At 34.3% G+C, this 22,643-nt stretch overlaps 1 protein-coding gene across 5 annotated transcripts in view; it reads right to left on the reverse strand.

Annotated features, from left to right (window-relative positions):
* GRIK2 (glutamate ionotropic receptor kainate type subunit 2) overlaps positions 1-22,643 on the reverse strand; it is a 653,698-nt gene that overhangs the window by 113,980 nt on the left and 517,075 nt on the right. For all 5 annotated transcript variants that reach the window (XM_007523908.3, XM_007523909.2, XM_060190711.1 and 2 more), the window contains exons 12-13: positions 7,621-7,739; positions 3,601-3,818 (exon numbers count right to left, since the gene is read on the reverse strand). In XM_007523908.3, the coding sequence (XP_007523970.1) occupies positions 3,601-3,818; positions 7,621-7,739 (337 nt within the window). The remainder of the gene's footprint in view (positions 1-3,600; positions 3,819-7,620; positions 7,740-22,643) is intronic.

A 22,643-nucleotide genomic window follows, 5' to 3' on the forward strand; every position in this document is an offset into this window, starting at 1 on the left:
GTACTTCCTGGAGTGTTTATATGTATTTTTAATTAAAATGAAAGTATGATATCAAATGTAAATAGATAACACATAATAGATCCTAGTAGGGGTTCAAAATAAGCAGACATTTGCTTCAGTTGCAAATTGGTAGAGATTTGTTTTTGTAATTTCAGATCTCTATGAATAATAAGACAGGCAGTTCAAAAATCTAGAATATGAAGCTGAATTAGGAATCATTCAGTTACATGAAAATTACATAATTTAATATTATTTTAAATTTGTCTTTCTCTTCTAGTTTCAAGAATAAGAATTCAGCATGTGAAAATGTTGGCAACATAAAGTAATTGCCAGCTTAGTGATTATCTCTGTGTTTTTTATTGTTACTAGTGTACATCCAGAAGGTTTCAATTCAAAGGAGTCTGTGCTGTTGGAAAGAGAAATTGTTCATGCCAATTTTCTCCAGAATTTGGAGGTATCTTGTGTGTCTGAGAGAAAAACAGAGATAAAAGAGTATGCAGATAGTAGAAATGAACAGTAAAGGTCGGTAAAAATGACACTAGAGAGAGCAAGAAAATAAGAAAGGACAGAGTCCATTGCAAAGACAAAGGAGAGAGAACATGAGCTTAAATAAGATTTAAAAAAAAGAAAGAAAAAGAATTTTAAACGACTCTTTAGAAACAGACTTTGCTTATGATAATCTAGAAGACCTTTGCAGTTTAATATATTTGAAATACTGGAAAATAGAAATCATATTAATGCTGAAGAAATTGTGAAAATAGAAATACCTCTGGTGTCAAGTAGCAGTGTTAGCTATTTTATTTGTTCTATTTTACAAACTCAATTTCAAAAGTTTTTTGGATGTTGTAGTAATTTAAATATGCCATATATTTACACTGAAAAGCTATTGACCCTGCAATGCTCTTCTTCAACAAGCTATACCTTCAAAACGTTTTATAAGAAGGAGATTATATACTGAGTTTAAGTAGTCATTTGGGGAAGACTGATCAGTTCTAACTAGCAGAATTAAATAACATCTTTCTGAACATACTAATTTGCTCACATTTGGTTAGTGAGATAGTTGACTAAAAAATAATGATCTCCTAACTACATAATAAAATGCATTTGCTCATTTGTTATATCATACATTTGCTTTCAAAATATACTTTTTTAAAAAAAATTAAGTATTTATTTCCTTTTTGTTGCCTGTGTTCTTATTGTTGTAGTTATTCTTGTTGATGTCGTCACTGTTGGATAGGACAGAAAGAAATGGAGAGAGGAGGGGAAGACAGAAGGTGGGGAGATAAAGACAGACACCTGCAGACCTGCTTTACTGCCTGTGAAGAGACTCCCTTGCAAGTGGGGAGCCGGGGCATGAACGGAGATCCTTATACTGGTCCTTGCGCTTTGCACCATGTGCACTTAACCCACTGCGCTACCGCCATGGACTCCCCAAAATATACTTTTAAATGATATTAATCTGACTACTATTTTTGGGCACTTGTTATCATTTAGAACTTTTAAAAGTGATGATTTGTCTTTTTTTTTTTTTGAAAATTGGTTTAGCTGTTTTTTTTTCTTTTATCTTTATTTATTGGATAGAGGCAGCCAAAATTCGAGAGGGAAGACTGAGAGAAACCGAGAGACACCTGCAGCCCTGTTTCACCACTCATGAAGCTTTCCTCCTACAGGTGGGGACTGGAGGCTTGAACCTGGGTTCTTTCACATTGTAACATGTGCTCTCAACCAGGACCCAGCCTCTGCTTTAAGTCTTTAAGATATTTTATCAATAAAATTAAATAATGACTTGACAAAATTGCTGTTTCAAGTTATAGTATGCTGAGCTTTACAACGAGTTAGCCTTTTATGTCTTCAACTAAACTAAGATATCCCTGAAGTGAGAATTACACATTACTTGCCCCAGAATACTTGTTGTATGCTACACTTGATGTATGTTTGAAGGAATAAGATGATTTATAACTTGAGTTAATCATATTAAAAAGGGAAATACATTCACCCCTTCTACTGCACTTGAATTGGCAACTCCATTAGTGTGATCATTTGAAAGAAAACACTAATGCTTAACATTTTTCCCAACAGTCACAAAATAACTAATCCAGTGGGCATGCACCTGACCGCACATGGATTACTTGGCCCAAGCCCTAACACCACACAGGAGCACCATGGATGAGACTGGTACCAGGGGAGGCTCCACAGATGTTAGAGCAGTGCTGTGCTGTCTTTCTCTTTCTCTATGTCTGTATCTTTAGCTAAATATAAAGGAATGGAAAAAAAAAGAAAAAAAAAGTCAGCCAGAAAATGGTGAAATAATTAATGTGTAAGACACTATTAAAAAATTCTATCCAGCAAGAGAGTAAAAATATTTGAACAAATATAAATTAGGAAGTGATTATCTAACATTATCTCCTTGTTCTCCTCTGACCCAGTGAGATCAACTGTGGAAAGAAAAGTCCCATAACCTAGATATACACCAGTTTCTGTGAGAGAGAGCTTATGTGCACACGTATCCATAAACTACTGCAAAATATATACCTGAAAGCAGAAGTACACTAGAGTTTGCAGTGAGTACCTCCCTAACACTTCCTCTCCACTATTCCAAGCTTGGGATCCATGATTGCTCAACAAATTGTTTGACTTCATATGTTAACTCTCTTTTCAGTCACCAGGTTCCAGATGCCAGCAGGATGCTGGCTAGGCTTCCCTGGATTGAAGACCCCACCAGTGTGTCCTGGAGCTCAGCTTCCCCAGAGACCCACCCTACTAGGGAAAGAGAGAGGCAGGCTGGGAGTATGGACCGACCAGTCAACGCCCATGTTCAGCGGGGAAGCAATTACAGAAGCCAGACCTTCCACCTTCTGCAACCCTCAACGACCCTGGGTCCATGCTCCCAGAGGGATAGAGAATGGGAAAGCTATCAGGGGAGGGGGTGGGTTATGGGAATTGGGTGGTGGGAATTGTGTGGAGTTGTACCCCTCCTACCTTATGTTTTTGTTCATTAATCCTTTCTTAAATAAAAAATTAAAAAAAGAAAAGAAAATAGAAATAAAGAGGAGTCCAAGATGTCTGCCTGGAACTTGGCGCAAGCACACTTTTTATACATGACAAATACTCACTGTTCTCTCCGGGAATAGTCAAACCTTTTGAAGTCTGAACTGATCATTTGTTTTCATAAATATATAATGTGTATACTAGTTTAATTTTTCATTCAAAGATAAAATTTTGTTAGGAGTAAAATCTTGCCATTGAGTAAGCTTTCCCCAATCCTTCTAAAGGAAAAGAATAATTTACAGTACGTATAAATGAAAAAAAAAAACAAAGAACAGTATACATATAAAGTACATTCTTCGTAATAATTGCAAGTATTCATTCCTCCTTGGTGGCATAGAAGCTATGATTGTAACTGGAGAGCTTTCAATCACACTTATAAAACTGCTTTTGCTTGGATGGTTATATAGTTCAATGTTGATGTCCCAAGCCCTTGAAGGTATTGGCTGGACTGCACTAATCACAGCATCATTGCATCCTCACCATCAGCAGATCATGTTCTTTCTGTACTGTTGTCATCTAATAAAGACTTCTGAGATAACCAGAAGGACCTACCTTGAAGAACGTCATTGTGGCACCATCTTCCACTGCTCCGTATTCTATCTTGGTTTGTTTAGCTAAATCATCAGCAGAATCGATAGGAGATTCCATGCGCTCCACTGTTAGAAAGGCGGCTAAGTTAGCGGTATACGAAGAAATGATGATAAGTGTGAAAAACCACCAAATGCCTCCCACTATCCTGGTGGAGAGTGCTTTGGGCATGAGCTCAGAACCTAACAGAGATTGGGGGGGGGGGGAGAGGTGAAATGAATACAGAGAATTTGGTCAGCAGCCATTAACTTTTGGTCATGGTGGCAGAATGGAATCACTGTGTAATAAAAGCTTAGATCAGAATTATACATTGCTTTAATAAGCAGCAATCTTGGGAGGGCAGAGGTTCATTTCGATCAAAGATATTTTCTTAGTATGCTTGTGTTTAAGTATAGTGACAGGAGACTCAAGCTTTATCTTAGATGGTGGGAGATAATAATTACAATATTAATGAGTAGATAATCCTTGTAAAAGCCAGCATTAGAATGGGGAATGAAACCTCTCCAGTTTATAAATCACATAGCTAGTTTTTCATTGTTTTGTTAGTTAGGTGAGTTTTAGAACACATGATGAGTAAACATCAAGATTCACTTTTTATTTTTAGCCACAGCACTGCTGAATTATGGCAAGTGGTGGTAGCAGGGATTAAACCTGGGACCTCTGTCCCTCAGGCAAGAAAGAATTTTAGGTTACTGGTGGTGCTAACTTCCCAGTCCTCAGATTATTTTTTTTAAACAATTTTTATATCAAAGTTCATTTTTCAGGTCTTTGAGGCTCAAAGAAAAAAAAAATCTGTCATGGCATTAGCATGAAATACTTTCAATGAGTCATATTCCTTAGACTGTGTGGTTTTAGTATGCTTTTAATTTTAAAATAAGGTAGTCACTTATTTTCTTATTTATAAACAATGGTCTCCCATCACTATAGTTGTCCTCATTATAAAACTTTAAATAACAATAATTAAATACTAAAATATTTATTTTTGCACATACTTAAATATTTTATGATCACATTACCGTATAAGACTGGAGTTGACTGCTTACGGTGGTAATAAGAGAATGGAATTCTCTTATAATTCAAGGATTACATTTTACTTTTAATTATTATCAATTTAATTGAGGTTATCAAGTAAAATGTTACATCACTATATACATTACAAGATAAGTATTAAAATAAATATATATCAGCTTGTTTGACTTTTGGTTAAAAAGTCTACTAATGTATAGATACACTTACTATTCCCTTTTGATTACCTTGAATCTACAATCAAGAGGACATTGGCTTCAAAATCACTTTTTAACAGGATTTTAGTAAAATGGAATGAAGTAAAGATGGGCTCCATTTCCTGATTTGTTCTATAGTCAAAGTTTAATTTAATCACTGATTAAAGTAGTGAGGTAACCTATTTTGAGATGGAATGCAATCCAAAAATTATTCCTGTGACCAGTTAAAAGAAGTGGTATCATTATCAAATGAGATCAAGACAGCCCATCTAATACTGCAATTCATCTTACCCTCAAGACAGCCCATCTTATACTGCAATTCATCTTACCCTTGCAATTTCAAACAAACAAACAAACAAACAAACAGAATTTTAAATAGCAGACAGACTTGGACATGACAGCCAACTCCAGCTCCAGACTCTGCCTACCATTCTGTAAAGAAAACAAACAAACAAACAAACAAACAAAAAACCCAGAAAAGTACCTTTCTGCTGTAGTTGCTCCTAGGCCCTGTCAGATACACACTTGAACATTTAGACACTAAAATACTATCAAGAAGACCAGCTACGATGGCTATCCAACCAACTCTGTGTTGTTTCTGTTGTTTGTTTTTGAACAAAAACACCAATAAAATCAAATAAGACTGGGAAATAAACAGTGGAGACATTCAGGGGGAAAAAAAAAAAGGGAAAAAAGTAAAAAAGAAAGGCCCAATTACCACAAGTTCATATCTTATCCAAGAACTTAAAGCGAGTATCTCCTAGGCTAGTGAATCAGAGCCTGGTTAGGGGCTGACTGTCATGTACTCAAGGTAACGTCATGTCCAGCACTATGTCCCACTAATTCCTGGGGAACTGGGCATCAGCCAGAATTGTATGGGTTCCTCTTTCATGTATCCACCAGCTGTGAAGTAGTTATGTGGCAAAGCAAATGTATATTTGAATTTTTCATTGCTGTGATTCTTTACTATTTTCCAAGGTCTCAACTAGAATCATATTTCAGTTGCTAAGTTATATATATATATATATATATATATATATATATATATATATATTATTGTGTATATGCAAAGTTCTCATTAAAAATATACAAATTCTCAAAAATATCCAGAGATTTTAGAAAACATAAGTGTAGAAAATGTGTTTGTTTTTTTTTTCAACATGGTAGCAAAAATCTTTTTAGATTTTTTTTTTAGATTATTTAGGCTAGCGATTGATAAGCAGTATGACTGAGTATTATCCAGTGTTACCTGTAAGAGTTGTTTGTCAGAAAGGATGGGCTTTTATTAATTCCTAGCATTACTGAAAGAATTTCAGTCTTGTCATCCAAGAAGAGAGTCAGCCTTAGAGTGAAGAAATTGGGTCCGAGAGGTAGGAAAGGGAAAATTAACCTACTGACTATTCCTTCTATTTAGAAAGAAATGTCACAATTTTAGATGAGTTCATTTAAGATCCCTCTGAACTTTCAAGTTTTACATTTAAATATTTATTAAACCATATATATATAAATACATATATATCACTGATTTTATTTAAATGTTTTATATTTTAGCCTCTGCTTATAACAAAAATGTGTTAAATTGCTATTACTTCTGAAATCTATTCTCACTTTAGAAATCAGTTTATAAATGAAGCAGTAATCAGTTAATGGACTTATACATAATACTAAACATGCAAGAACAAAACACCTTTTATATAAATTATATTTTATAATTTATTCATAAACTTTCACTTCTTAGATCTGCAATACAGTTATTAAATGAATTTCCTTAAAGTGGATAAAATATACCCTACTGAAATAGAAGATAAAGTCTAATGAGGTGTGTTAATACGTGTGAAGGAATATATTTTTCCCTTAATGTAGTCATTGGAAGTTCAGACTTTAGGCATCTCACTTTATATATAAATGTTAAGACTTAATAACAGTACATTTAAGGCATAGATCATTTTACTTTGGCTAATAAAATTAATTTGAAACTAAAAATCTGAAGTGTTAAATAAACTTTGTGCAAATATTAAAAGATTTTTAAAAACATAGCAAATATTTAAAAAAATTCAGGTTGGGAGAACTGAGACGAGTGGAATGAACTCATATTCATATACAGATCATTAAGATATGTTTTATTTATTATATCATTTTCTAGAAAATATAGCCTTTACCTTTAGCATGAATATTATATACTTTAAATAACTATAAGATATTGTTGCATGCAGTTTTGAGCAAGCAATTTTATTATCTTATGTTATCAAATGCAGCTAGTATTTTACTTGAAAAGGTAACTAAAAGGTTAGCTATTTTAATTTTGCAGATTTATATGCAGAATTACGAATCATGCAATACAAATGCATTTAATCATCAAGAGTTGGTATGAAACAATATTTTACATCAAAATGTGACAGGAATCAGAAGCATTACGCTGTATTCTTGTCTCAAGGAGATGTAATCTTGGTAGTAGTTTAAATGCAGCTTCTAGCTAATGAGTCGGGTTAGCTGGGTTATCTGTGAAATAATGTACCTACTGTAGGTTAAGAAAAATATCAGATGAGGATATTGTATGTACATTTGCAAAAGCTAATTATCCTCTCAGAATCTCTCTCGGATGGGATTTGAGAATGCCTGGATGCATTTTATCGATGGAGAAGCTGCATCATGGCTACATGCACAGAGGCACCCATGCAAGGGACTTGCGCCCGCAATAGCTGTCAGCCCAGCAAAGAGTGGGACATGGTGCTCAAGGAGAATAGCAGGCTGAGTCGTATACCTTGCTGCATGAGAGCTCCAACTCCAAACCAGAAACTATTAAGCAAGGTAAAATTGTTTTCCACCACGTCTGAGTCAGGGTTGCAAGGGTGTGGATTATACCACTCGTAGGGGCTAAACCTGTGGTAATTCACAGAAGAAAAGAATATTTTAAATAGTAGTGAGAAGAAATTCTATCCAGCATTTTTTCTTTTCTTTTTTTTTTTTTTGTTTGCTGCAAAAGAAACAGAAAGACAGGTAAGATTAAGTAAGAAGCAGGTACTTTTATAATACAATTTCATATGCATGACACAGAGTTAGGCTTTAAAGATGTCTGCTCTTACCAGCAATTTCCATTCTAACAATGATAAGCAGCACGTATTCACTAGATTTTACTTGTGAGGGGGAAAATCACGGTATTCACAAAGTTTTATAAACAGGCTTTTAAAAATACACGACAACCATTAAAGGAGAAAACAAAATTATGAAAGAAATATTTCTAAATTGTGGAATATTATTTTAGATAGAAGCAACAATACAAAATCGATTTAAGAAAGTTACACAATATAAAAGTCACCAAAAGTAGAAATATTAGAAATTCAATGAATAATAATAAATCTAAAGAAATACTATGAACATACATCATTAAAGTGTAACACACTGAACACTATAGAAAAATGCAAAACACTATTTATGATCTAATGCCCACTGCTGGCCTCATAATAGATATTAAGAGGGCACAGCAACATGCATGGTGTCAAAGCAGTCTTATCAGTAAGAGTGCAGACTGAAGATTTGGGCTCAAAACTGAAACTTATCTGAATCACGGTGTTAGTGCAAAGAAAATTTTTAAAAACTAACTTTCAAGAACAATTACAGATGATTTTAGACATTTTAATAGTATACCCTAAATAATTCAAACTGAGGCTTCTTTAAATTATCATATATGTATATATATATATATATATTTATTCTAGATACCCTTATCAGTTAATGGTACTATCCAAAAATATCATCATAATTAATAATATTTGGCCTAATTACTAAACAAATATTTTCCCTAATATCTCAAAATTTAAAGCCACTCTTTCATAAACCAAATTGGTGTGTAGTGTGCCCTATTTGAAAGCACTGAAAAAGACTTAGATTCAATCAAATTTATTTGAATAATGTTCCTGTCACTTTAGAAAGCCCAATTTTCTTCACAATGATTTTTATCACATTAAAATTCAGAAGATCAGACAAACCATTTTCATCTTTCTAATGCAATTTTAGAACACCACTATTTAATATCCTATCTTCCACAAACAAAGGAATGTTTGGTTTGGTTTTCTAAGTTAAACTGACACATGAAAGAGAAAGGTTGATTGGATAGTAATCACACATTCTGATCTGATTTATTTCTGACTGTAGTTGAACTAATACTGGTTGTAGACACTATGTTTATTTAAACACTCTTATTACATTTACCTTACTGAGAATATAGATGTATACATTTTTAAAGTATTTCTCAGTATCACAATACTGATGATCAATATTTAACACAAGAATGGATTTACAAAAAATAGCACTAATTTGAATGAATCACCTAAGTATGTATTATTCATAAATGACAATGTGATACAAGTGGTTACTTCAGGAAATTTGCACTCAGACCACAAAGCTATACCCATAATCAAGTTACATAACTTTTTTTGAGCTGTCCCCCAGCTAGCAAAGAATGACAATAGGAAGAACTTACTAAAGCTGGATGAGGCTCATATAGTCCTACCAGATGGTAATTACTTAATAGACTGACACAATGATATGTTTTTGGGGTTTTTTTTTTTTTTTTTTTGCCTCCAGGGTTATTGCTGGGGCTCAGTGCCTGCACCATGAACCCACTGCTCCTGGAGGCCATTTTTCCCCCTTTTGTTGCCCTTGTTGTTGTAGCCTGGTTGTGGTTATTATTGTTGTTGATGTTGTCTGTTGTTGGATAGGACAGAGAGACATGGAGAGAGGAGGGGAAGACAGAGAGGGGGAGAGAAAGACAGACACCTGCAGACTTGCTTCACCACCTGTGAAGCGACTCCCCTGCAGGTGGGGAGCCGGGGCTCGAACCGGGATCCTTCAGCTGGTCCTTGTGCTTTACGCCATGTGCGCTTAACCTGCTGCGCTACCGCCCAACCCCCTCAATGAAACTGTTTAAGAAAGATTGTTGAGTGCTGTTGTTTTGCTTCTTGTTACATGATCAAGCTACAATTCTGGTTTCTTGACTATTACTAAACTGTTCTTTCTTACTCCTGAATGTGGAGTATCTATAATCATAAAAACCTTTATGTGATCCAGGGTTGGTATTTATACAACACATATCCTAGAAACAGCTACAGATAGTGACAAAATGTATTTGACTGGTCAATATTATTAGGGCTCACATAAAATTTCAAGAACTCTAGATTTTAATTCAAGTGTTTTAATGATTTCCAGTGAAATAAGGGCACAGCTAAGTGGTGGTATGGATTGGGAGCAGAGACCTCAAACTATAATTATGCAAGATTTCCTCCTCCCTTTCCGAACTCGAAACACTAGCAATGGTTTCAAAGGAATGGTACTCAGTATACACTTCACTGAAGAAGTCGCTTATAAAATTTAATTGAAAAAGGAAAAAAGGGCAGGGGAGACAGCATAATGGTTATGCAAACAGACTCTCATGCCTGAGGCTCCTAAGTCCCAGGTTCAATTCCCGGCATCACTGTAAACCAGAGCTGAGCAGTGCTCTGGTGTTTCTCTCTCTCTCTCTAAAAAAATTAAATAAATACATAAAAGAAAAAAATGCATGGAAAATGTTTCTGGGTTTTTTGTTTTGTTTTGTTTGTTGTTTGTTTTTTAACTAGAGCCCTGCTCAGATCTGGTTTATGATGGTTCAGGGGACTGAACCTCGGACTTTGGAGTCTCAAGCAAGAGAGTCTCTTTGCATAACCATTATGCTATCTACCCCTGTCTGAAAATTTCTACTTAAATTCAAATTATATGTCACTACCTCCTCCTCCTTTTCCCTGAGACTAAGGATTTCCAGTAGATAAAAGCTTCCAAACAAGCAAAGACAGTAAACAAAAATTCCAAGTTGAATTTGTAAAGTGATTTCTATGGAAACACTTAGGGAGCTTTTTCCTTTTACTTCCTTAACTTTAATTATCTTTATTTATTTATTGGATAGAGGCAGCCAGAAATTGGGTGGGAGGCTGAAAGACAGCTGCAGGACTGCTTCATCACTTGCAAAGGCTTCCCCCTGCAGGTGGGGATGGAGGGCTCGAACCCAGGTCCTTGTATTATAACATGTGTGCTCAACCAGGTGCTCAGCTACCGGGCCCCACTTTTCCCTTTCGCTTCACCAACATTCTTCCAGTGATGGAAAATGTTAAGTCACCCTTTTGTTCTCAAATTCCTACTCATCTGCAACACCCACCCCAAAAATACAGGCATTACGTTGTGGTCTTGCACTGTTCTCTTAGTATAGATCATAATCACCTTCATTTTTAAATCAACAGAACTGATTCCAATTTAATTCTCTATTGTGTTCTCAATTAAATCACCTCTCTCCTCTACTGTTATGTCTTATGCTCAACTGTCCCTAATTTTTTTTTATTGATGGGGTTAATGTTTTACAGTGTAATCATTGACATATGCATACAATTTTATTATGTACCAGGCCTCCAAAATTTTCTCCCCATCTTCCCTCTCTCTTCCTCCCCAGTGTCCTTTGCTTTGGTGCAATACACCATGACTAGTCCATGTCACTCTGTGCCTTCCCTCCCCACCTCGAGATGCAACCCTCATAGATATGGAGCCAGGACATGGGCAGACATTTCACCCAGGAAGAGATCCAGAGGGTCATCTTTCTCTATTTTCAATAGGTCTTGCCTTAATATCTGTCAGTGCCTTCCATTTATTCAGAATCACTCCTTAAAAGCCTATTGGTTACTTCTTATATTATTTTTTTTTTGTTCATCAAAATATCCAGTTATCTCAAATCTATATGAAGTATGTTGATCTAAAGTGAATTTCCAAAAACTTAACAGTAGTCTTTTCCATAATAATATATACAATATTTGCTCCTACTTCCCCCAATCCTTCCCTTCTATGGCCTCTTCTATTTCTGTCAAAAGCATCACCATCCATAATTCCCAAATTTACAATTGGACATGTCCCTTCACTAGTCTTAGTAACTTAGACTTACAACTGAGAGTCAATTTCAGTTCTTTATAATTCCTGGTCACAAACAGTTGTCTAGTTAAGTAGTCTACCTCCAAAATGCTTTTCACTTCTCACCCTTCCTATTTCCTGTTTATTTCCATTGATACTAATCTACTTCAGACTGTCATATACACTAGCACTAGTCTCCTAATTAGACTTCTCTTTTTTATTCCAAATTTATGAGCATTAGATTCTGCGCTAGTAATAACATCATGCAGAGTATTCCTATAATGCCACAACTCTATTCAAAACAAATCTCCAAGCACATTCATGTTGTATATACAAACTTTTAAGCTCAGAATTAAACACCATCCATATAGTACTCCAAAATATCTTTATAGCATTATATTCCATATTTTTATTCTTGTACCAACTGGCCATTTTCCAAAAAAAAAGTTCCCTATGAGAATTCTTAAGCATTTATTTGTTTATATACGCCTACACTGAACTTCTCTGTTCCAGTCTCTTGGAAACAGAGTTGGCAATCAGCTGAGGTAAAGAACAAACACCTCATCACAGACCCCTGCGAGCGTCAACCCGGCTTTGACCTAGCACGTTATGACTGGGCCCTCCTCAATCGCTATCGAACAGGCCATGGCCGGTGCGCCGCTATGTTCCATCGCTGGGGAGCCAGAGACAACCCGAACTGCCCCTGCGGCTCCAGACAGACTATGACCCACATAGTCAACGACTGCCACCTCTCCAGATTCAAAGGAGGTCTCGAAACTTGACATCAGGCTCAACCTGATGCTGTTGACTGGCTACGGAAGAAGGGCAAGAAGAAGAATTGAATTTAATTCCTTACTCTTCATTAAACCAATAGTAAATATCTATGTTCACTTTTTAATTACAACCTATACCATCAGCTTTGTCCTAACCAATCTATACCCAATATCATGATTTTATTTTTTTTTTAACCATGCATTTCCTAGAAGGTCTTCGTGGTAACAACTTGTGGCCATCTATCAGTATTACCTTCCTAGACTTACTAGAAATGCTGCTATCCAACTAAAACTACACTCCCCATTTCTCTCTACTCCCATTCCACTTATTGTAAGCCATTAAAATATGAGGAGTGATATTTACAAATTCTGAGAACTGTCTTTAAAAATAAGCCTTTGACTTCCTCCCCCTTTCTACCACTTAGGAAATGGTGTTGATGAGAGTTATATATGAAGCTCCATGTTAAGGACAGCTTAGCTGCCTCAACAACTCTAGACTACTGTCCTTTACACTGCGATATGATAGAAATAACTGTTTTCTGATCCAAGACACTATGCTTTTGGTTATCTTTGTTATAGAAATTAGTCAATACTAGAGTGAGTCAGCTATTGCTCTCTTTTTGTCATATTAATAGCAAGCAATAAGAACCTTAAGTCACTTATCACAGTCATTTTTCTTCACTTTAAATTGGTGTTATGCATCTTCTCCTTTGTATTTGTAAACACATACATATAAATAGCTTCTGATGAAGCTTGTCTTCTAAAATTTATATTACAAGCTTTCAAACCTAGTGGATTCATAAGACACTTGAAATATTCTGATGCTCCATTTCTCAACTTTGTCTTTTTTTCACTTGTTTACTTTCACATAAACTTTCCTATCCAATTTCTTTCTTTTTTAATTTTATTTTTTGGTTTATTATCTCTATTTATTTGATAGAGACAACCAGAAATCAAGAGGAAGGGGGACACAGAAAGTGAGACAGAGAGATACCTAGGGTCCTGCTTCACCAGTCATGGAGCTTTCCCCCCGTAGGTAGGGACTGGGGGCTTGTACCAGGGTCCTTGCACACTGTGATGTGAACACTTCACCAGGTGTGCCATCCCCTGACCCTCCTATCCAATTTCTTCCTTTGGAAATGTTACAGGGCTTGTCTGAATTCTTAAAACTTAACATTTATGTGCGCCTTCCTTAAATTTCCTTCGACACAAGCTACTCTCAAGTTATAATCAGTATTTGTTTTCTAATGACTCTATCTTATCCCATTAACTTCCAGGGAACAGTCAGCTCAGTTCTGAATCATGGACTTTCATAGTCAATTTGTACTTTCCTAGCCTCTGTACCACATAACTCCCCTTCTGGGGACCAAATCAATTTGTATTAGCTACTGAATCCTGTTTAATTTTCTACACCTCGGAATTTCAAAATCTATAGCATAGCTCAGTATTTTAAACTTTTTTTGACACTATTATGTAACTGGCCAATTTTCACATTTTGTATTTGTTTATGCTGTCCCTACTAGGTGAACGTCTCTTTCCTTTAGGTAATTTATCCACAAGTTTTCATCCTATTTATCTCTGAAATTCCATAATGTTGATAGTCTTCTCATATTTTATTTTTTCATTTCTCTTTTTACATTATTATTTCATTCGTTATGAGAGAGAGAGAGGAGATTGGAAGAGGAAAAGAAAAGTGACACCTGCAGGATTGCTTCATGGTTCACAACATTTTCCTCCTTCAGATGGAGACTATAGGCTTGAACAAGAACTTCTTGAACAGGTCAGGTCATAATTGTGCTCAACTGTTCATATTTCTACACAGTGTTCTGCTGTTGGTATCATATACCAATTTTTCATTCTTCAAACATTATGAGCGTTGAACATTTTAATTTGTCATTCTTAAAAAATAAAATCAGTATTTTATGTATTTATTTTGAAGATAAATTGAGAGGGTTGGGAAGAGGGAAAAGGAGAGAGACATGGCAACATGGGTACACCATGTAGCCCCTCACCTACACAGGTAGATTGTAACATGTAAACTCAAATGGTGTGCCACTGCCCAGCCCTATTTGGTTATTATTATTAATAATATATTCATATTACTTAAGAGCTAAAATTAGAAAAATGAAATGATCAAAGCTTAGGGAATTATAAGAATTGAATTGCAATGGTATGTGTTAACAAAGTTGAAAATTTAACTCTAGAAAATAATCAAAAACTATTTTTTTATTATTTGTTATTGGATAGAGACAGAGAGAAATTAAGAGAGAGGGGGGGATAGAGAGGAAGAGAGACAGAGATGCACCTGCAGACCTGCTTCACCACCTGTGAAGTGATTCCCCTACAGGTGAGTAGCCGGGGGCTCGAACCGGGATCCTAACCAGTCATTTTTTTCTCCACATGCGCTTAACCGGCTGCGCGACCGCCCCACTCCCATGTCAAAAACTATTACTCGTAAGAGATAATGCATATGAGATATTTTCTAAGGCATACGATATTATATAAATGTTGGTTAAATGTATATAATGTCTGGCAATTTCTTGCCACAGAGACTTATAGCAAAATCTAATTTCAAAGCTCTTATGAAATAATCTACTGCTCATTTTGGAAATATGTTCACTATATATTACAAAATGTAAATTCAAAATCTATTTCAACAGCTTATCAACAGCTTATCAAATCAGAGGCAAACTGCATCATAACTGAAGGAATATATAAACATTAATTTGTTAATATTACAACATACTATCTCTCCATTTTAATGTGCACTATATGTTCAAAGTAAATCTAACTTGAAAATTAAGCAATAGTCACTGTGAAACTTTCATTTTTTAAAAAATCCATTTTATTCTTTTTAACTATGAAAAAGTTTTTTTTAATCACATTTTAAACAGGCATATAATGAAACTAAGGATGTGAAGGCAGTGCTTTCTTACTGTCTTTCAGTTTCATCAATAAAGGTAAATCAGAGGCCTGTCTTAGAAATCACAGAATGATGGAGACATATTTACATGGCCTTCTTCAAGCAGTTCCTCAAACTCAATCATTATCAGTTCCCAGAAAAAGAGGAAAAGGGAATTTCTATGAAGTAATTTAATTGCTAGTGACAGAAGAATATTATTTCTAGGTTTTGTTGTTTTTTTTTTACTTTCTGGTAATTAGGAATTGTGTGATGTTCGATTGTAATAAAAAATTGCTCCAGCAGTTCTTGGCATGTTGATACTTGCTGGAGTCAAATTGTGCACAGCAGAAGCATTTGACAATTAAGATTTAGTCATAATTTATGATGGCATTGAATAAGAAAAAAATATTCACAAATTTTTAACCAGATATCATATTTGGATTAACAAATGTATTAACTGCTATCTGATTTCTAATCTGAAATATTGCATAGTGAATATCGCCTTTCAACTACTACCATAAGAAACCTAAGATAAACTTCAGTGTTACAGTTAAATATTGTATTCATAGATATTAAATTCTGGAAATATTCAAATTCACTTGAAGTCTAACTACTTTTACAATATTATTTTGCTCTATATTTCCCACTGTTACTTGAAGTCTTACTATTATACGCGTGGAGTATAATATTGATTTTTATATTTTCTGAAAAGGTCTTCTCTCTGAATCCACTGACATGCTGAAGACAAGAATCTGAGCATTTTGTGCACCATCACAGTAGTGCTGAGTTGAAACAGTATAAGAAATTTAACTCAACCTAATGAAAGAGAAGATAAAGTTCTTAAACAATTTATCTTTTTAATTATTGCTTTTTATTCAACTTTTATTTCAAAAAATAAAGTATCAAGAAGTCAACTTAAAATATTCAAATTCCTATCAGACACAATGATCAAAGATAATACGATGTTGGAACACTGTGCTCTTTAGTTATATTCTGAATTATTGTACAACCAGGACTAAAGAAATAGCTCACTGGCTATTAGATGTGTCCTGCTTGCCATGTGCACAGTACAGCCTGTGCTCTGACACCACATGAATTCAGTGCTTCTCTCTCTATTTCTGAACGAAAACATGGCCCAGAGTGTTGAAATAGCACATGCTTGAGGGGCCAGATCAGAAAAAAAACACCAAGGATTATATAACGAGTAGCCATTTGTGGCAAGAATCTGCTCTAAAAAAATGTTCTTACCATCCTAAATCTCAGTCTGTTAGTCATTTATTATATTACCAAAAATCTAAACACTCAAATACTCCATGATAACTATTAATAGCTTATTTGATGGTAAACCAAAGGTTACGTCTTAGCAACATTACTACCAATGTGAAAAAGTGACCAAGATACACGTTAGAGCATCCTCTACTTATGATTATCAAGGCTTTGTTTCGTTTTTTTTTTTTAATTATTGCTGGGGCTTGGTGCCAGCACTATGAATCCACCACTCCCAACAGCCATTTTTCTTTTTCTTTCTATGTATTAGATATGACAAAAAAAATTGAGGAAGGGGGAGACATAGAAGGAGAGATTGAAAGACACTTGCAGACCTTGTGAAGAGTCCCCTCAGAGCAGGTGGGAAACAGGGGCTCGAACCCAGGTCCTTGTTCTCAACCTGGAATGCTACCATCTGGCCCCCAATTGGCAAGTTTTTAAAGTATCTATTTTTTTGTTGTTGTTGTCTTTTACTTTCTGAAGTCTTACTACCAAACAGGTTACCTTCAGTGCATAATTGATTTTAAATACTATCCTTAGTCAGAAAATTAACATTGCAATTATTCCAAAAAGTTTATATAACACAAATAACCATTTTTCAAAAAAAATAAAGATAATTTATATTTAGTGTTCATTGGTGTTAGACATCTTATGTTGTTATCTAACAATAACATACAAGTATCTCCCAAAATTTTCTATTGTTCAGTAAATAAAATTTGTGTTTTTTGTGCATTATAGAATATGACTCATACAAGCCAATACTGATCCGAACACAATTGAGTCCTTTAAGAATTTATTCCTAAGGGAAAAAACCTTGCTAGCTGAAATTAACTTTAGTTACCTTCCAAATCATTAATGAGCAGGATATTAGTTAAGGTTGTATTGGGTTTTATGCTCAGATGTAAAAGGCTTTGTAATGTTAAAATGATGGGGTGAAATTTTGAAAGTAGATGAAGTTAAACTATGGTCAATAAAGAAATGAAAGTGAAACACTGGGACACAGTATTACAGAAACTGAGAAGCAATATACATGCTTTCAATTATAAATATGATTTCAAAAACAACTTAAAATAAATGTGTTCAATTCAATATAGATCAAGCTTAAAAATTATCTGTACTTATCCACTCATAATACTAGTCAATAAAAGTAGTTAAATTCTAACGTAATATATTAGCTAGCTAGTACTATGTCCAAAATGAGTGACAACTGAAACATTTTGAGAGAAATAACATGACTTCATACTCCATACCAAAGTTACTCCTATCCAGAATTGCAATAACTAAAATTTTAAAATTCTTCATATTATCATATTAGAACTAGCCCTTGAACTTGTTCTATATTGTTGGTATAGTGTTTGACAATTTTGGATCAATTTGAGCATCTACATATTTGAATCTTATCATCACATCCTATCTTTCCAGCTGCCTTCAAAAGATTACCACCTGGATGTACAGTCATACTTCAAATTCAAAATGATCAAAAACGAAGTAGTCATCCTTTCCATATCAAATGGACCTCAAGTTTCTATGCAATCAACTTTGCAGTTAACCTAGGTATTTTCTGATCATCCAGTTGAGAATTCTTGAAGTCACCTGTGTTTCTACTCTTTCAATATTTGTATCCTATATAGCACGGAGGTTTATTGCATTTATCTTCGAAAGTTCTTATATTTCCCTTTTCATTTGCATTTCACAATTTTCACATTGCAATACTTTTCATTTTCATTTTGACTACTTCTACCAAACTCTCTGAGTCTTTTGGATTTGCCAACATTACCTCTTTTGATACATATATACATCTCACTTAGGGAAATTTTCACCCAATTGTCTATTATTTCATCAACAGCCTATAAGAAATAAGTATTTATTCTGCCCTGTTTTCAAAACTTTAGAATGCTGAGTCATCTCACTATAATTTTTACTGCTCCACATGAAATAATTTATGCAATAAACCAATTTTTCATATAGAACATTCTTATTAACAATCTTTCTAGCGCTGTTCTACACACTTGAAATATGACTCTGTAAACAGAATATAAATGAACATACTATTTATGACTTAAATTTGTTTCTGATGAGAGACAGACATTTCAACAGGAGGGGCTATCACATATTTATTTTAACTTAATCTACATGAGATATTCTATTTCTGACACTCCACTGACTATACTTTCCCTTAACTTTAAAAAAAAAACAACAACATTGTATTTATTTATTGAATAGAGACAGCCAGAAATCTAGAGGGAAAGGAGTGATAGAGGAGGGAGACAGACAGACACCTGCAACACTGCTTCAGCACTTGTGAAGCTTTTCCCCTGCAGGTGGGGACCAGGGAATTGAACCTGTGTTACTGTGCATTGTTATGTTAACACTCAACCAGGTGCACCACCACCTAGCCCCTTTCCCTCAACTTTTAATGCATAATTCATTTATTGGGATGAGTCTTTGAAGAGCAGATTCACTTTAATTTTATATTTCATATAGTATTGGAGTAACAGTGAGAATAGAATTAGTGTTCAGTAAGTAGTGTCGTTTTACTGAATCTATACATAAGTAGAACAATAAAATTCACTAACACTTTGTTTGGAATCACAAGATTTCACTGAATATAGATAACACAATACAGAATAAACTTTTTCAGTGAATAATTATCAGGACACACCTTTTCTGTTCATTGAACATGGAAGTTTCCTAACTATAATACCTAAGTATTTTGTAGCTTATAAAAACAATAGTTATGGTTTATAAAAACAGTAGTTAAAGTAATGTTGACTGATAGTAGCAATTTTGAACAAATAATTGTCTAAATTCTCTGTTTATATTGTCTACCTAATTTACAGAAAGAAAGAGAGAGTATTGAGAGGAACATTGCTTAACTACAGTGTAGAGAGGTGCTGGGAACAGAACCTAGGTTGTCTGGGTTGTTATTCATGAGAGCCTTGAAGTGACATTGATCCTGTCTCCCTAGTCATTAAGATTTTTTTTAAAGATTATTGTGTGTGCAAGAAAAAGTATTACTTTATGGCTTAGTAAGCTCTGTGGCAGAAGACAGTCAATAGTAGAATCAATAATTATTAGTCAATTTCATAATTACAGGAGAACTGAGATGGCAGTATACTTAGATTTAAAGGGGGAAAATCACATGTGCAGACATTCTGTAACTAGAAATAACCAAGTGAAATAATTTTAGACTATACAGTACTTTTTTGTGTGTATATTCTTCCTTTCTCTCTGGAACCCAAGGATAAAACCCTTCATCAAAGAACAGCAGCATGCCTACTAGTGGAATTTGGGTGACTGAAACAAATGAGCTTCCCAGAAAAGAAAAAGGTAACTAAACTTTTGGAAAACTGATTGTTATGAGTGGGGGCATGGTGATTTACATTGGTATGGCTGTGAAGTTATAGCCCTTCAGCTTAACCAGTTTGTAAAACTGTTAAATCACTACTTCAAAAATAAATGTAGTCTACCAGACAAGGGAGGTAGTTCAGTGATAAGAACACATTCCTATGGGTACAATGTGGATTCGTTCCAGATACTACACAAAGCAAGGACAGCTATAATAAAAGAACCTTATAAATTAGTGGTGTAATACGCTGATCTTTCTTTAAAAAACAAAACAAACAAAAAAAACCCTCCTCCTCCAAGTTATATGTAACATGTAGTTTTAGGGTTGAAATAGGACATTTCAACCACTGTTTTAATCTTACCTAAGACTCTGGGATAGCGACCCTATTTACTTAAGCAACTGTTCTGTCATATTTCCTGTAACCCATCTGTGAATTAACACAGGCTATGAATCTGTGACTACACTTTCAGAAGGCATTGTTTAGAATTCATACCATTGTTACTGAAAGAATTTAGAAAAAAAAAACATTTTCCTTGGATTTAACAAAGTTGTAAGCAAGGAAGAAAATTTCGTAATTAGAAATATTCTATGTAAACAGTTGAAAAAAATGGGAATCATTACCAGGGTTTCACCACTCCTGGGTGACTTTTTCAGAGAGAATGAGGCAAAGGAAAGAGAAAGAGAGAGGAAGAGAGAGAGAGAGATCACAGCACTGAAATCTCCCGTAGTGGTGGAGGCCAGGCTCTAACGTAGGTCGTGTATATAAAAAGCAACACTTTTTCTAAGTGAGCTATATTGCTGGCCCTAAAATGGTCTAATTATATGATAAAAAGTTCTTACATTTAGATAATATCAGCATCCACAATGTTTCATCCTATGAATTTGATATGTAGCTAACATTTTCCTTATCATTTTCTCTCTTTTCTGTAGATTATTTGATACTTACTTAACTTGGAAAATTATATCAACTTATTTTTATTATAATAAAGATAACCTGCTGTTTACCTTCAGTTCACAACTACTTCAAAAGTGCTCTTCACTTTTGTGTCCAAGGCTCTAAAGTCTTCCCTTAGAGTCCCAACTTCTTTGAATACACCTTGTGTATAAAACCCCACATGCACTAGTTGATATTTACTTTTATTACATATAGTTTTTTGCTTTGCTGAACAAATTATATACTACTAGGGTGTCTGAATGCACTCATATGACATTTGAAAAGAACGTATCACTGTGGGTTGACTTTTTGAAATGGACAGAGACAGAGAGACAGGAAAAAAAAAACACTAGAACACCAAAGTTCAATCCTGGATTATGAACATGACAAAATAGATATTCTATCCAGGTGAGCTATTTTACTACCCCAAGATGTATTTATTTGACAAACTTATTTATTTATTTATTTATTTATTTATTTATTTATTTATTGAAAGACAGAGACCAGAGCACTGCATAGTTCTGAATTATGGTGCATCTGGGGATTGAATCTGGATCATCTAGAACCTCAGGCATGACAGTCTGGTGTCTGGCATATTGAGTTATCTCCCTGGCCCTCATAACTGTCTTGTGATAGACAAATTTGTACCTGCCTTCCCAATTCAGCATCTAATCTGCCCCTCCTGGTAGCCTTGTATTGACCATATTCATAGTATCTGCACCAAGAGATTGAGAATTCAAGTCTTTGTCCTTGTTTTAGCCAATTAGGCAACTGTCATGGTGTCAATCAAAATACATATCATTAATGTTATGTTTATGTTGTGAATGTGTGAATTTCATTAGTGAAACATGCTACTGTTTGCTTGCTACTTTTAGTTGCAGAGTCACCAGATTTACAGAGTGAAGTTATCAGAGTTATCTGTTCATGAATGATACAATAATATGTCATTGAACATATTATGTTGTATACTTAAATGGCTTGAAAGGGCTGAATGAGATGATTACAAAATTCAGTCCCACTTATTTGTAGCTTGGTATGACAAACTTAAATTGCAATTGATTTTTCTTAAAATTAAATATACTCTTTAGGTATGTCTAGGTAAATATACTCAGGGTAAAATGAATTTCAGCATGTACTGTAACTGAATAACTACAAACAAGAAATATTAAGTGTTTTTAAACTACAAGATCTTTCTGCTGATTCCCATTTAACTTTCTTATATACCTAGAATATTAGTTTTTCCAATAAACTAATTTAGAAATACTTTTAATAAAACCAATTCACAGTAGTATATTTCAACTTACTAAGTTTCATTATAAGTTTGATTTCATTGTAATAAAATTAAAAATCAATTATTATTATAACTATCTACCATTAATTTTAAGATAACTAAAGAAAAGACACTAATTTAATAGCTTAAAACTCAGACTGAAATTTACAGATGTAAAATGAAAGAGAAAACTACTTAAATCTGGAATCTATTTTTTAATGTAATACAATGTTTTTAGGTAATCCCATGAATAACTATGAATACTGATATTTTATAGAATAAACAACTGACTAATCAAATTAAAGAGTGGCTTTAAATTGAGAAGACTAAGGGAAATGGTTCAAATATCAACATTCCCTAAGGAAGCAC

Source organism: Erinaceus europaeus, chromosome 4 (genome assembly GCF_950295315.1).
Source record: "Erinaceus europaeus chromosome 4, mEriEur2.1, whole genome shotgun sequence".
NCBI classification, from domain to species: domain Eukaryota; kingdom Metazoa; phylum Chordata; class Mammalia; order Eulipotyphla; family Erinaceidae; genus Erinaceus; species Erinaceus europaeus.